Below are 14,550 nucleotides of genomic sequence, written 5' to 3'. Positions count from 1 at the left end.
ATCTAACTTGAAGGACAACTCTTTATCACATTTATTATAACGTGGGTCTTATTTTCATAGCTTTCCCATCATCTCTATCAGTGAAATTAATATTGTACTCATGAAGTTAATTGCTGAGATCTTGAAACATGGCAACACGGCTATAGTCAGATGGGTTAAGGAACTAGTCATTCAGACCCACCATGTAGTTAATAAAAATCCCTTTTTCATAATCGTCTATTTATAGAAGATTTTCATGTTACACTGTTTTGAAAACAGTAGATCTTCAGTTTTTAGAATCCATGCACCAATGATATGTTGTTGAAACAATTTTTTATTACCTAAGTATTTTAACAAGAAAATGAAGTAAAAAATATAAACTTTGTCAGTATGAGAAAAAGTTGTGATCAAAACATGACATGACGTGCTTGGTATGGCTAAAACACTAGCGATTGTTATTTTCTTGAGAAAACTTCACATTTTATAGTCCTGAGAGACTTACTAACATTACAGGCGGTTAGAGAAAGCTCTTTACACTTTCACCCATTCACACACACATTCATACACCCATGGTGCATGGCACTGGCCTGCCGTCGGGACCAACTTGGGCTTCAGTGTCTTGCTCAAGGACACTTCGACTGTCAACCTTGTTGTTAAAGGACGACCCAATCACCTCCTGAGCCACAGCTGCCCAATAAGCAAGCGGAACTGATTTGATAATAAAGCACTGACGCAGCCTCTGAAAAGAGCGCAGAGTGGAAAGACCGATGTACTGATTGTTCCACCCTCATTTAGTTGCACCCATGTACTAAATGCTATATATATTTTTTCGTAATCAATGGCTACATTTGTGCATTTACTATTTTCTCATACTGCTACAGCCCAGGTTCACCTCAGGAACTGATCAAATGAAATGTCTCACATTGATTTCCTGCCTCTCTGCCTCTCCTCCTGTCTTTTCCTGACTCCAGCTGGGCTTCATCACCAGTCATCTGTGACTCAGGAACTTTCCATGAGTCATGACACACACCAACCACAAACACGCTGCATGACTTCAACATGGCAGTCTGTAACATGGCACACATTCAACTGGGTTCATTATTTCAATATGTACTAAATTCCAATGACACAAAACATAGTCATGTACAGGGTTATGAGTAGTGTTGTCAGACATCTTGTATTTCTTAACACCATTCATTTACTGTATGTGTCAAAGTTTACCTGTATGAAAGCATCCTATGAATTGGCATTGCCTCTGCAAGCGAATACACTAATGCTGCAATCCCATTGTAATAAATTGATTTTGATCAGAAATGTGAAAGGATAAATAAGTAAAACTAGCCTTTATGTCCCTCTGGAGATGAAATAGCTCAGCCCTCAAGGGGCTGATACAGCAAGGAACTGGTCAAACTGGGCTGTTTTGACAGTATGACAGACCAAACAAAAGCACCAACCTGATAAACCGGCTTCATCCTGTTGTTTCCTGCTACTCTACAGATATATGAATCCACTTTGCCTTATTGCAGCCATTGTTGCTGCAATAATAATGGCTAGGAGATTCATAGGCTACACTCAACATGTCCCTTCACTGATGTACTCCTGGAAAGTTTTCAGTCAGATGACAGAAAAATTAAGGTTCCTGAGAACTGATTCTCCAAACCTATCCCCTATAAATTATTTTCATATAATCAGTAATTTTAATAATAAGTGTTTTATAAGAAATGCAAAATGAGGAGGAAATGTTTAAATTCAACATATCTGCAAAATGTTCGCTGCCAACATAACATGTTCATACTGAAAATATCTGCAACATGGGGTGATCCTAGCTCACCTGGTAGAGTGTTGCTCCATGTCCTTTGCAGCGGCCTGGGTTCCAATCCGACCTGCGGCCCTTTGCTGCATGTTTTAAAAATAAATTCCTCAGAATATCCACAACTCTGCTTGACAAACTACTCTGTGCATCCAGGGCAGGATAATAGAACTCATTTGATGATGTCCCCCCCCGTGTTCCAGGTTCACATCACTGTTATGGACAACAACGACAATGCTCCCATCTTCTCCCAACCAACCTATGATGTCACTATTTCTGAAGACACACCATCTGACACTGAGGTGGTCCAGGTTCTGGCGTCGGACCGTGATGAGCACCACCGGCTGACCTACTCTCTGCAGAGCTCCATCGACCCCAGCAGCATGCGTCTATTCCGCATCCACCCCACCCTGGGCACCATCTACACTGCCCAGAGGCTGGACCATGAGACCTGTGCCCAGCACATCCTCACCGTCATTGTAAGTATATGTCACAGTCTCTGCCAATCATTCCATTTAGGATCTTGTGCTAACAGCTAGGACTCTTTGAACATCTCAGTTTTCACTAAGGGGGTCCAGTTTTGTCTGCGTTGTGTTAAATGACTTATAGTCTTATCATTTAGTCCCGTTTTTTGTTCATCTTTCTGACGGTTTCCAGACTCGTAATAGCAACAGGCAATTATAGCTGCCAGCTATAATTACTTGTAATACTGCAGAATAGGGGTATGATGGCACACAAAATCTTCAACGAGCACAAGCGGTGTCGTTACTCTGCTGCTGCAACTTTGTTGTGTAAGTTTGCCATACTAACTTATAACACTAATTACTAACTTTAAGCAGTAAATCCATACTTTAACGTGACTTTATAACCGTCAAGCCTCTATGCCTGTTTGGAAATGTATACCTCTGCTGCAGTGTTAAATAACTCTTCTTTACACACACACACACACACACACACACCACCAGCTTGAGTTGGTCTCTGTAATTTGTCCGGTTAAGATGGTTGATTAAAGCTATAGTGCGTAGTTTCTGTCTCCCCCATGAGGAATTCAAAGTAATGACAACGAAACTGTCGGCACGTCCACATGATACAAGCCTTTCATTAGTGCGCACCGCCCCCCTCCTCCATACAGTTGCTAGTACTACAAGGAGGACACCGAGGATTAACAAAACATGATGGACTCTTCAGAAGAGGTAATTATCTTCACTCGAGTTTCTGCGCAGGAAAGTGACCGGACGCCACAATCTTCTGGACATAGCCATACTTACATACATATAAATTGTATGTTTTCATTTTCCAGGAAGTTATAAAAAACGTCCCAAATCTTCCAAAACCTGTCAAGCCTGTTTTTTGTAAAATAACTTATCCTTTCCAGTGCCAGATTGGAAGTCATTCTGTTCGAGCATTCAGAGACTCCACAGACAGTCGGCTTTTTCCAAGACCTAGCAATACAGCTCTTAGCCTCTAAAAGGCAAACACCAAGTAAATATTTTTTATCATTTGAGAGCACAAAATTGACAGGGTAAATATATAGGATACATAACCTAGGATCAAGATCCACTGCTTTGCCAATAATATGACCACCAATGTTTAGTACCTCTCTCCAGAAGTGGGCAACCTGCAGACAGCCTAAAGGGATGAATAAAGTATCTATCTATCTATCTATCTATCTATCTATCTATCTATCTATCTATCTATCTATCTATCTATCTATCTATCTACCTACCTGTATCGGGAATATTGGGGTTAAAGTGGTGCAGTTTGGCTGGAGGGATGTGCAGTCTAGTCAGCCATTTATATTGTAAGACTTTGGAATGCGTGTATACAGATTGGATTTTTACCAGCAAGTAAGCCTCTGACCATTCTTCTTCAGTTACATTTCCATCCAAATCTATATTCCAGGCCCGCAGAATATCTTAGAATCTTTGGATCCGCTAGCAAACAAATTATAGAGCACAGATACCTGTCCCCTGGCTCCTAAATACTTTAAAGTGATGTCATGTAAGACTGACAAGGGGGGGAGAGCCAGACTACCGCACTGCTTGGACATATTATAACTTCTGATCTGGAGATATTTAAAGAAATGTTTCATAGGAATTAGGGGTGTGCATCTCTCCCTTATAAGATGATCCGATATATATCTAGATACATGGGCTACGATATGGTTCAGGGACGATACATTTTAATATGGAACGATTCAGGGCGATTTGATTCAATGTTGAAACGATTCGGTGTGATACGATGGGATACGATTCAATCTGATAGATACAGTTAAAGGTCCAATATGTAATATATTTACTGTAATAAATCCAAAAATGACCCCAATACGTCATCAGATATTAAGGAAACATGCTAAATTGAAATACTATCTTTTCTGACAACAATGCTAATGCCAGTATTTTCTATTTTTTTTTTTTCCGTTTTGGCCTGTGTGTTGTTATCAACTGCCCAGTTTTACAAGCCAGGCCGGGTTGCCAGATATACATATAAAAACGTAAACCCACAGCTGTAACGTTAGTACAGCCATGAAAGCAGTAAACAAATGAACAGGATCAATGGAGATAGAGTCTACCCAAACTAAAAAAAAACGGCATGTTTCTAACAGTTGTGTGACCAGACGTAACAAACTAAATATTAGAGATGTATTTGAAAGATGGAGACAGCTTAGCGCCTAAAGGACGCCGAATTGGCTAATTTCCTCCTGAACAGGTAAGCATTAGCTTCAGGCTAATTTATCATGGCTACTAGGGACTGGCATTTTATGGCGACTCTCTCCAGTATTTTGAATTTGTACTGCAGTAACTATTTTATACACTAGCTGTCAGTATTACATATTGCAACTTTAATATTTGTGTACTTTACACACATTCATAAAATAAACCAATTCTATAAAAGAAGCACTGGCGACCTTTAAATAAATATATGTTTTGTAAAAGGGACCAGGGAATAGTAAAGCTAGGACATGCTAACAGTATAGACTGTAACTTCAACTTAATTAGCTAGACTCTTATAACCAAATAACATCCACATCAGCTCAGTGTTAAATGAAACTGCCTCCTTGCTGCTGTAATCTTAGACATCAACTCAAACACAGGTCTACATTACACAGCCATTGTGAGCACTCCAATAATAATCATATACAGGATTACGTGAGTACACAGGTGAGCACAATAATACTGTTGTAAGCGTTACTTAACATCTTAGAACATATACATGTCAATATAAACTTAATCTAACACACCCAAATACATATCTATATATATTTATACCAGTCTACTCTCATGTTTATGAACACACACATGGATGGATGACTCACAGACCGCAGCTAGTACAATTTACAATTTACACGATATGTATTCCTCTCAGCCACTTTCACCGCTAACTCCAAAAACAAAATTTAGCAGTCGGCACATGTTTAATCTGCAAACCCAAACAAAGGCACTGATTGGCTAATCCCCGCTAACCTGAACACGAATGACCAAATCCTTAGTCACACAAATGGTGAAGCTTTTGTCTCTCTCGCAAATAAAAACACACACACCGTCTCTACCGAGTGACCGAAGAAGAGATGGAGTGACCCTGCCCGGAGGAAGCCCGGGGCCCCCATCTGGAGCCAGGCCCAGATGGAGGGCTCGTCAGCGAGTGTCTGGAGGCCGGGTTTGCCACGGAGCCCAGCCGGGCACAGCCCGAAAAAGCTACGTGGCATCCATCTCTCCATCCCATGGGCCCACCACCTGTGGGAGGAACCGCTGGGGTCGGGTGCGCTGCCACACGGGTGGCAGTGAAGGTCAGGGGCCTCGACGGACCAGACCCGGGCAGCAAACGCTGGCTCTGGGGACGTGGAATGTCACCTCTCTGTGGGGAAAGGAGCCAGAACTTGTGCGGGAGGTGGAGCGCTACCGGTTAGATCTGGTGGGGCTTTCCTCTATGCACAGTCTCGGTTCTGGAACCATATTCCTGGATAGGGGTTGGACTCTTTTCTTCTCCGGAGTTGCCCAGGGTGTGAGGCGCCAGGCGGCTGTGGGGATACTCACAAGCCCCCGGCTGAGCGCCGCTACGTTGGAGTTTACCCCGGTGGACGACAGGGTCGCCTCCCTATGCCTGTGGGTTGTGGGGGGGAAAACTCTGACTGTTGTTTGTGCATATGCACCAAACAAGAGTTCGGAGTATTCTGCCTTCTTGGAGACCTTGAGTGGAGTCCTGCATGGGGCTCCAGTGGGGGACTCCATAGTTCTGCTGGGGGACCTCAACGCACACGTGGGCAATGGAGCGTCAACCGATCACCATCTGCTGGTGAGTCGGGTCAGGGGGTGGGGGAAGACTCTGGACAGACCTGGTAAGCCCAAACAGGTAGTGCGGGTAAATTGGGAACGTCTGGAGGAGGCCCCTGTCCGACAGACTTTCAACTCACACCTCCGGCAGAGCTTTTCGTGCATCCCTGTGGAGGCTGGGGGCATTGAACCCGAGTGGACAATGTTCAAAGTTTCCATTGCTGAAGCTGCAGCAAGGAGCTGTGGTCTTAGGGTCTTAGGTGCCTCAAGGGGCGGTAACCCACGAACACCGTGATGGACACCGGTGGTCAGGGAAGCCATCCGACTGAAGAAGGAGTTTTTCCGGGATATGTTATCCCAGAGGACTCCGGAGGCAGTTGCAAGGTACCAAAGGGCCTGAAGGGCTGCAGCCTCTGCCGTAAAAGAGGCAAAGCAGCAGGTGTGGGAGAAGTTCGGAGAAGACATGGAGAAGGACTTTCGGTCAGCACCAAGGTGCTTCTGGAAAACCGTTCGCCACCTCAGGAAGGGGAAGCGGGGAACCATCCAAGCAGTGTACAGTAAGGATGGGACGCTGTTGACCTCAACTGAGGAGGTAATAGAGCGGTGGAAGGAGCACTTTGAGGAACTCCTAAGTCCGACTAACTCTATGGTAGAGGCAGAGCTAGAGGATGATGGGGGATTGTCGTCAATTTCCCTGGTGGAAGTTGCTGAGGTAGTTAAACAACTCCACAGTGGCAAAGCCCCAGGGATTGATGAGATCCGTCCAGAAATGCTTAAAGCTCTGGGTGTTCAGGGGTTGTCTTGGTTGACACGCCTCTTCAACATTGCGTGGAAGTCTGGGACGGTGCCTAAGGAGTGGCAGACCGGGGTGGTGGTTCCCCTTTTCAAAAAGGGGGACCAGAGGGTGTGTGCCAATTACAGGGGTATCACACTTCCTCCCCGGTAAAGTCTACTCCAAGGTGTTGGAAAGGAGGGTTCGTCGATAGTCGAACCTCAGGTTGAAGAGGAACAATGCGGATTCCATCCTGGTCATGGAACAACGGACCAGATCTTTACTCTCGCAAGGATCCTGGAGGGAGCCTGGGAGTATGCCCAACCGGTCTACATGTATTTATGGACAGGATATCGAGGCATAGTCGGGGTGGAGAGGGGTTGCAGTTCGGTGGGCTGGGGATCTCATCGCTGCTTTTTGCAGATGATGTGGTCCTGATGGCATCATCGGCCTGTGACCTTCAGCACTCACTGGATCGGTTCGCAGCCGAGTGTGAAGCGGCTGGGATGAGGATACGCACCTCTAAATTGGAGGCCATGGTTCTCAGCAGGAAACCAACGGAGTGCCTTCTCCAGGTAGGGAATGAGTCCTTACCGTAAGTGAAGGAGTTCAAGTACCTTGGGGTCTTGTTCGCGAGTGAGGGGATAATGGAGTGGGAGATTGATCAGAGAATCGGCGCAGCGGGGGCGGTATTACATTCAATGTATTGCACCATTGTGACGAAAAGAGAGCTGAGCCAGAAGGCAAAGTTCTCAATCTACCGGTCAGTTTTCGTTCCTACCCTCACCTATGGTCATGAAGGCTGGGTCATGACCGAAAGAACAAGATCCAGGGTACAAGCAGCAGAAATGGGTTTCCTCAGGAGGGTGGCTGGGTCTCCCTTAGAGATAGGGTGAGAAGCTCAGTCATCCATGAGGAGCTCGGAGTAGAGCCGCTGCTCCTTCGCGTCGAAAGGAGCCAGTTGAGGTGGTTCGGGCATCTGGTAAGGAGATGGAGAGACCCTCCCTAAGGGGGTGTTCCAGGCACGTCCAGCTGGGAGGACGCCTCGGAGAAGACCCAGTCGGAGCTGGTTAATGTGGCTCGGGAAAGGGAAGTTTGGGGTCCCCTGCTGGAGCTGCTACCCCTGCAACCCGATACCGGATAAGCGGACGAAGATGGATGGATGGACACCATCTTTATCAACAGCATTGCGCACAATGCAGCAGCTTCATTGGAATGACAGCAAAGCTTCAGTCAACCGTTTAGTAACGTTAGAACCGGGCCATTGGCCGAATCTTGGTCCATTTAGAACGATGCATATCTGTAATAGTACAACCAGATACCGATTTGTATCGGTGAATCTTTACACCCCTAATACCTGTCCAAATTTGCGCTGCCCAAAAATACCATAGGAAATTTGGTACTTGTAGCCCACCCTGTCATACGGTAAATACAACAAGGAAAGTCTGAATCTCGGTCATTGGTTATTCCAAATAAAGTGTGTGAATGTTTTATTAAGTGATTTAAAGAAGGAAGGTGGTGAAGAGAGTGGGATAGAATGGAAGAGGTATAGAAATTTACTTAAAATTGACATTTTTAGGATATTAATGTGTCCGATTAAGGATATGGGTAGTTTGGTCCATCAGTTTATTAATTGAATTACTGTGTCTGCGAGGGGATTGTAGTTGGCTGAAATACTTTCGTCAATAGTAGGGGTCATTTTGACACCTAAGTAAGTAAAAAAAAAACACCCTAAATGACGTAGGGATTGGGGGATCAAGCCTCTCACTTTTTGTCAAGAACATAATTTCTGATTAATTGTTGTTTATTTTATAGCCTGAAAAGGTGCCAAAGGTTTCTATCAAATTAAGCAGGCTAGGTATCGTCTTCTCCAATATGGAGCAAAATAAAATTATGTCATCCGCGTACAACGAAATTCTATGTTCTATCTCTCCTACTTTAATTCCAATTATGTCAGCATGCTTGCGAATTGCCATGGCAAGATGCTCAATAGCCAGGACAGGTCAGCCCTGCCTCAGTCCTCTATTAAGTCTGAAGGATGTTGACAAAAGTCCATTGGTTAGTAATTCAGCCTGCGGGTTGGAGTACAAGAGCTTAACTCATCTGAGAAAATTCCCACCCACACCAAATCAGAAAAGACATCAAAAAGGTACCACCACTCTATTCTGTCGAAGGCCTCCAATGAGAGGACAGAGTGGTCAGAGAGGCCAGATTTTTCAAAGGGAATGTTAAGCAACCTCCTTGTATTGTGGAAGCCATGTCTTCCCTGCACAAATCCATTTTGGTCTAAATGAACCATCTGAGGTAGGACTGGTTCCAATCTCCTCACTAGAGCTTTGAACAAAATTTTCAGGTCGTAATTTAGAAGTGAAATTGGTCTATATACAACCCACATTGGGTAGGCACCTTTCAAGGTTTAGCGAAGGAGGGAGGGACCTATATCAAATGATTCCTTGTACATATCAAGCAGGTGCAGTATCAATTTAGATTTACATTTTTTATATATTTCAATTGAAATTGCATCTCGCCCAGGTGTTTTACCTCCCTTTAGGCTAGATATGGCCTCAGATATGTCCCCTGTTTTAAGATTACAGTCTAATGGGTCTAACAAGATTCTTTTTCTACGAGGTAGAAATTTAGTGTGTCCAAAAAACGTTTTTGCAGTATTCAGAGCTGTATAAGTCCTGGTCAAAGCAAAGAAAAGTGTCATTTATTTATCTTGGGTCTGAAGTTAGCGTCCCCTTATCTGTCAAAATTTAGTTTTTTGTCCTCTCGGCCTGCATCTGCTTAATGCACCAGGCCAGCAACTTACTAGCCCTCTCCCCCTGTTCGTAGTATTACTGTCTCAGTCTTATCAGGCTCTTTTTACAAAACATTATATTTAACTTTCAGTTTGTTGAGTTCCATATTGAGTGGACGACAGAGATTTAAAAAAAATTGTGTCTCTGTTTCTTAAATTGTTTTTTCAAGTGTATCGATTTCTTGTCTATTAGATTTATATGTTAAGCTTGTGAAACTTATCATTTGGCCTCTCAGAAAGGCTTTCCACTTCACCAATGCAGATGTCTGGTCAGTATTGTTCTCAAAGTACAAGTCTGTTTGTTTTCCAATATACTCTATAAAGCTTGGATCCTTAAGCCACATTGATTGCAAGCGCAATCTAGGGGAATACGGTACCAGACTTTTTTAATAATTTAAAAAAATTATAATTTAATAAGAAGCAAGCTTGATGCATGATCTAAAATAAGGATGCTATCGTACCAGCATTTTGAAATCTTTGGCATCAGATCAGCTGAGACCAAAGAGTAATCAATTCTAGAAAAGTTCTGATATGTGCTGGAGTAGCAGGAAAATATTTGCTGGTTAGAGTGTTTGCTTATCCATGCATCTACCAGATTAAAATCTTGTATGCACTGGAGTAGTTCTTGTCTAGCCAGGGAGTGAGAGGTGTCGGATCTATCTAATTCCGGTCGGAGTGTACAACTGAAGTCACCGCGTATGATAAATTGCCCAGGCAAAGCAGCTAGCACTAAAAAAAGTTTTCTAAAGAAAGTCGGATTATCATTGTTAGACCCATACACATTAACCAAATTCACTTTGACTGGGAGAAGTTCACATGCAATGATAAGGTATCTGCCGAAATGGTCTTCAGTAATGTTTAAAAGCTGAAAAGGCACAGTTTTGTGTATGAGAGTTATTATCCTTCTTGAGTTGGAGCTAAAAGATGCTGAGAACACCCGACCAGGCCATCTTCTCCTTACCCTAATCCCATCCTCTGGAGTCAAATGAATCTCCTGTAGAAAAATGATTTTGGCTTTTAGCTGCCTGAGCCTGTTCATGACTTGTTTTAGCTTAACAATCTTATTTAGTCATCTCAAGTTCGAGGACATAAACTGGAGCTCAGAAGCCACAGAAGAAATATCACCTCATTAATGCCCTGATGGGTAAATAAGAAATGGCTCTAAAAGTAAAAAGGCACATAAGATAAAATCAAAAGAGTTAGCAAAATCAAACACAATGCTAAAGTAACACTGGACACTAAACAGAGTGTACTTCCCCAACTGAAATACACCCACCCATCCCAGAGTACATACATCCAAAGGGGCTCAGATCTGAGCCCAATTATGGAGCTGCGCTGGTCCACCTGAACAGCCATCGTGGGAGGGACCGCATACTTGACAGTCCATGTGGAGTCCACTCAGTCTGTAGCCCATCAATCGCATTTAGGAGTCCATCAAAACGTGATATGAAGTCTTCTTTCATTGTTTGAATGGCAAATAAGATTTGGCTGGGGCTGATGCTTATTCGCTTGTATTGTTAGCCAGGTGGTTAGCTACGTCGCTAGCTTGTTTTGTGGAGTCTAACGTGGCATCCAATTTCACCAGTTTTTGCGTCTGCTTTACTGGTTTTGGTGCCATTGCAGCAGTCACTCTGTTATTGACAAAATGGGATAAATGCACAAGTTAAATGAGACTGCTTAGCCAGCCACTTTCGAACAAGTTCACCAGAAGGGCTCCGACACCACCGCTCAGCACTGCACCATAACCAGAAGTCCCCACATTATAGATTTTACAATTAGATGATCATCAGATTTTATTCAGTTCAATGTGACCATGAAAGATTACTTTTTTTGTTTGTTTTTTCCACAGGCGAAGGACCAAGAGTTTCCATACAGAAAGAACCTGGCTCGTGTGCTAATAGAAGTGGAAGATATAAACGACCATGTACCCATCTTTACCAGTGCGCTGTATGAAGGCTCAGTCTATGAGTCAGCAGCAGTGGGATCAGCTGTGGTCCACGTGACTGCCCTGGACAAAGACAAAGGCTCAAATGCCGAGCTACACTACTCCATTGAAGCAGGTAGGCACCTCTGACAGCTAAATACTTGCTCTTATATGTTATAATACTGCCATAACTACCACATTGATGAAAAAACTTTTTGTATTTTCAGGGAACACTGGAAATGCATTCCATATTGAACCAGTTCTGGGTATCATCACTGTTGCACATGACCTGGACTTGTCCAACATAGGCCATTATGTTCTGACTGTCAGAGTCACTGACAATGGCTCCCCTCCGCTGTCTACCACCACTATAGTGCGCATTGCAGTCACCCTCTCTGACAATGCCGGCCCAAAGTTCCCTCAGCCTGAATACCAGGCTGAAATCACAGAGAATGCTGTGGTTGGGACCTCGGTCACCATAGTCAGTGCAGTCAGCCAGTCCACCCTCACTTATGACATTAAGCAGGGCAACACAGACCGTGTTTTTCAGATAAATCAGTACAGTGGAGTGATTTCTACTCAAAAGCATTTAGACTACGAGACTAGAGCATCATACACCTTGATAGTCCAGGCTACCAACATGGCTGGCATGGCCTCCAATGCTACTCTTTTAATCCAGTTAGTAGATGAGAATGATAACCCACCAGTTTTCCAGCAACTTCACTATCATGGCAGCATCAGCGAGGCAGCACCAGTCAACAGCGTAGTCTTAAACTCAGATGACTCACCACTTGTAATCAAGGCCACTGATGCTGACCGCAACCAAAATGCTCTGTTGGTCTACCAAATTGTTGAAGACACTGCAAAAATGTTCTTCACAGTGGACTCGGGAACTGGCTCCATCAGAACCATTACTAATCTAGACCATGAGACATTTGCCACCTTCCAGTTCCATGTTCATGTGAGGGACAGTGGCAGGCCACAGATGACGGCAGATAGTCCAACAGAAGTCACAATACAAGTGATTGACACAAATGATTCACCACCTCGCTTCACCCAGAATGCCTATGAAACAGTTCTGCTACTCCCCACCTATGTAGGAGTAGAAGCTTTGCAGGTTTCAGCCATAGACCCTGACAAAGATGTCCCTACAGAGCTCACCTACTCTCTGACTGATGGAGTACTGGAGCACTTTGCCATCAAACCTTCCAGTGGAGTCATCACAGTCAAACACAACAACTTCTCCAAAGAACGTTTCCGCTTCAGTGTTAAAGTTTCAGATGGGAAATTTTCGAGCACAGCTTTGGTGACCATTCTTGTTCGAGAAGCTCTGGACTCCGGTCTAAGCTTCACAAAAACTCTCTACTCTTCATCTATTCAAGAGAATGTATTAAATATTACCAAAGTGGCTGTGGTCAATGCTGTGGGAAACCGTCTCAATGAACCATTGAAATACACCTTGTTGAATGCTGGCACAAGCTTCAGAATCCGTCCAACTTCCGGTGTGATCCAAACCACAGGTATACCCTTTGACCGTGAAGAGCGTGAGTTCTATGAACTGGTTGTCGAGGCGAAAAGGGAACATGATCGTCTGCATGTGGCCAGAGTTATGGTTAGAGTCCAAGTTGAGGACATAAATGATAACACCCCTGTGTTTGTTGGACTTCCTTATTATGCAGCTGTGCAAGTAGAAGCTGAGCCAGGATCACCCATTTTCAGGGTCATGGCAGTAGATAGTGACAAAGGGATTAATGGAGAGGTATCTTACTATCTCAAGGATGACCATGGTCACTTTGAGATCAACCGGCAGTCAGGTGGTCTCAGCCTCAAGAGGGCTTTTGAGTCTGACTTGTCCAATGTGGAATACCAGATGGTGATATATGCCAGAGATGGTGGCTATCCACCTCTTTCATCTACTATAGAGTTCCCCATCACAGTAGTCAACAAAGCCATGCCTGTCTTTGACAAACCATTTTATTCTGTTTCTGTGAATGAGGATGTGGCTGTGCACACACCTATCCTTGGCATCAATGCCACTAGTCCTGAAGGTCAAAACATAATCTACACAATAGTTGATGGAGACCCGTCTCTTCAGTTTGACATTGGATTTGATACTGGAGTCATAAGTGTCATCCACTCTTTGGACTACGAAGCAGCATCATCTTACCACCTGACCATCAGAGCCACAGACTATCTAACTGGTGCCCGTGCTGAGGTAGATGTAGATGTGGTTGTCCAGGATGTAAATGATAACCAGCCTATATTCCAGAAAATGTCCTACAGGGTTGTTTTGTCTGAAACAGCCATGATTGGAACTCCAGCACTTCAAGTTATTGCCACTGACAAAGACTCTGACAAGAACAATGTTGTCCGCTACCAGATCTTCTCAGATGTGCATAACAGCACAGAATACTTTCATATTGACAGCAGCAGTGGATTAATCCTGACAGCACGTATGCTAGACCATGAACTTGTCCAGAAGTATAACTTCATCGTCAGGGCCACCGATAATGGCTTCCCACCATTGAGTAGTGAAGTATCTGTCATAGTTGTGGTGAATGACATTAACGATAATCCACCAGTTTTTAATCAGCTACTCTATGAGGCATATGTGAATGAGTTAGCACCTAGGGGTCACTTCTTAACCTGTGTCCAGGCCTCAGATGCTGACAGTTCAGATTTTGACAATTTGGAATACAGCATTTTGTCAGGAAATGAAAGAATGAACTTTGTGATGGACAAAATGACAGGAATCATCACTTTGTCTAGCCACCGTAAGCAAAGAATGGAGCCTGCCTACAGCCTTAATGTTTCAGTGTCTGATACAGTGTTTACCAGCACTGCACAGGTTCATGTTAAGGTGGTGGGGGCCAACCTGTATAGTCCAGTGTTTGCACAGAATATGTACGAAGCAGAGTTCAGAGAGAATTCTGCTGTGGGAACCAAAGTAATACAAGTAAGTGCTATTGAAATTCATTAAAATAATGTTTTGCC

The 14,550-nt window shown here is 43.8% G+C and overlaps 1 protein-coding gene across 1 annotated transcript in view; it reads left to right on the top strand.

Annotated features, from left to right (window-relative positions):
- fat3a (FAT atypical cadherin 3a) overlaps nt 1–14,550 on the top strand; it is a 143,398-nt gene that overhangs the window by 66,403 nt on the left and 62,445 nt on the right. Inside the window, exons 8-10 of the mRNA XM_078243259.1 lie at nt 1,993–2,268; nt 11,482–11,692; nt 11,784–14,512. Coding sequence (XP_078099385.1) covers nt 1,993–2,268; nt 11,482–11,692; nt 11,784–14,512 — 3,216 coding nt within the window. The remainder of the gene's footprint in view (nt 1–1,992; nt 2,269–11,481; nt 11,693–11,783; nt 14,513–14,550) is intronic.

This window comes from Sander vitreus, chromosome 3, assembly GCF_031162955.1.
Source record: "Sander vitreus isolate 19-12246 chromosome 3, sanVit1, whole genome shotgun sequence".
In the NCBI taxonomy this organism is placed as follows: domain Eukaryota; kingdom Metazoa; phylum Chordata; class Actinopteri; order Perciformes; family Percidae; genus Sander; species Sander vitreus.
Note: the sequence above shows the minus strand (reverse complement) of the source record. Positions and strands in the feature narration are given on the sequence as shown.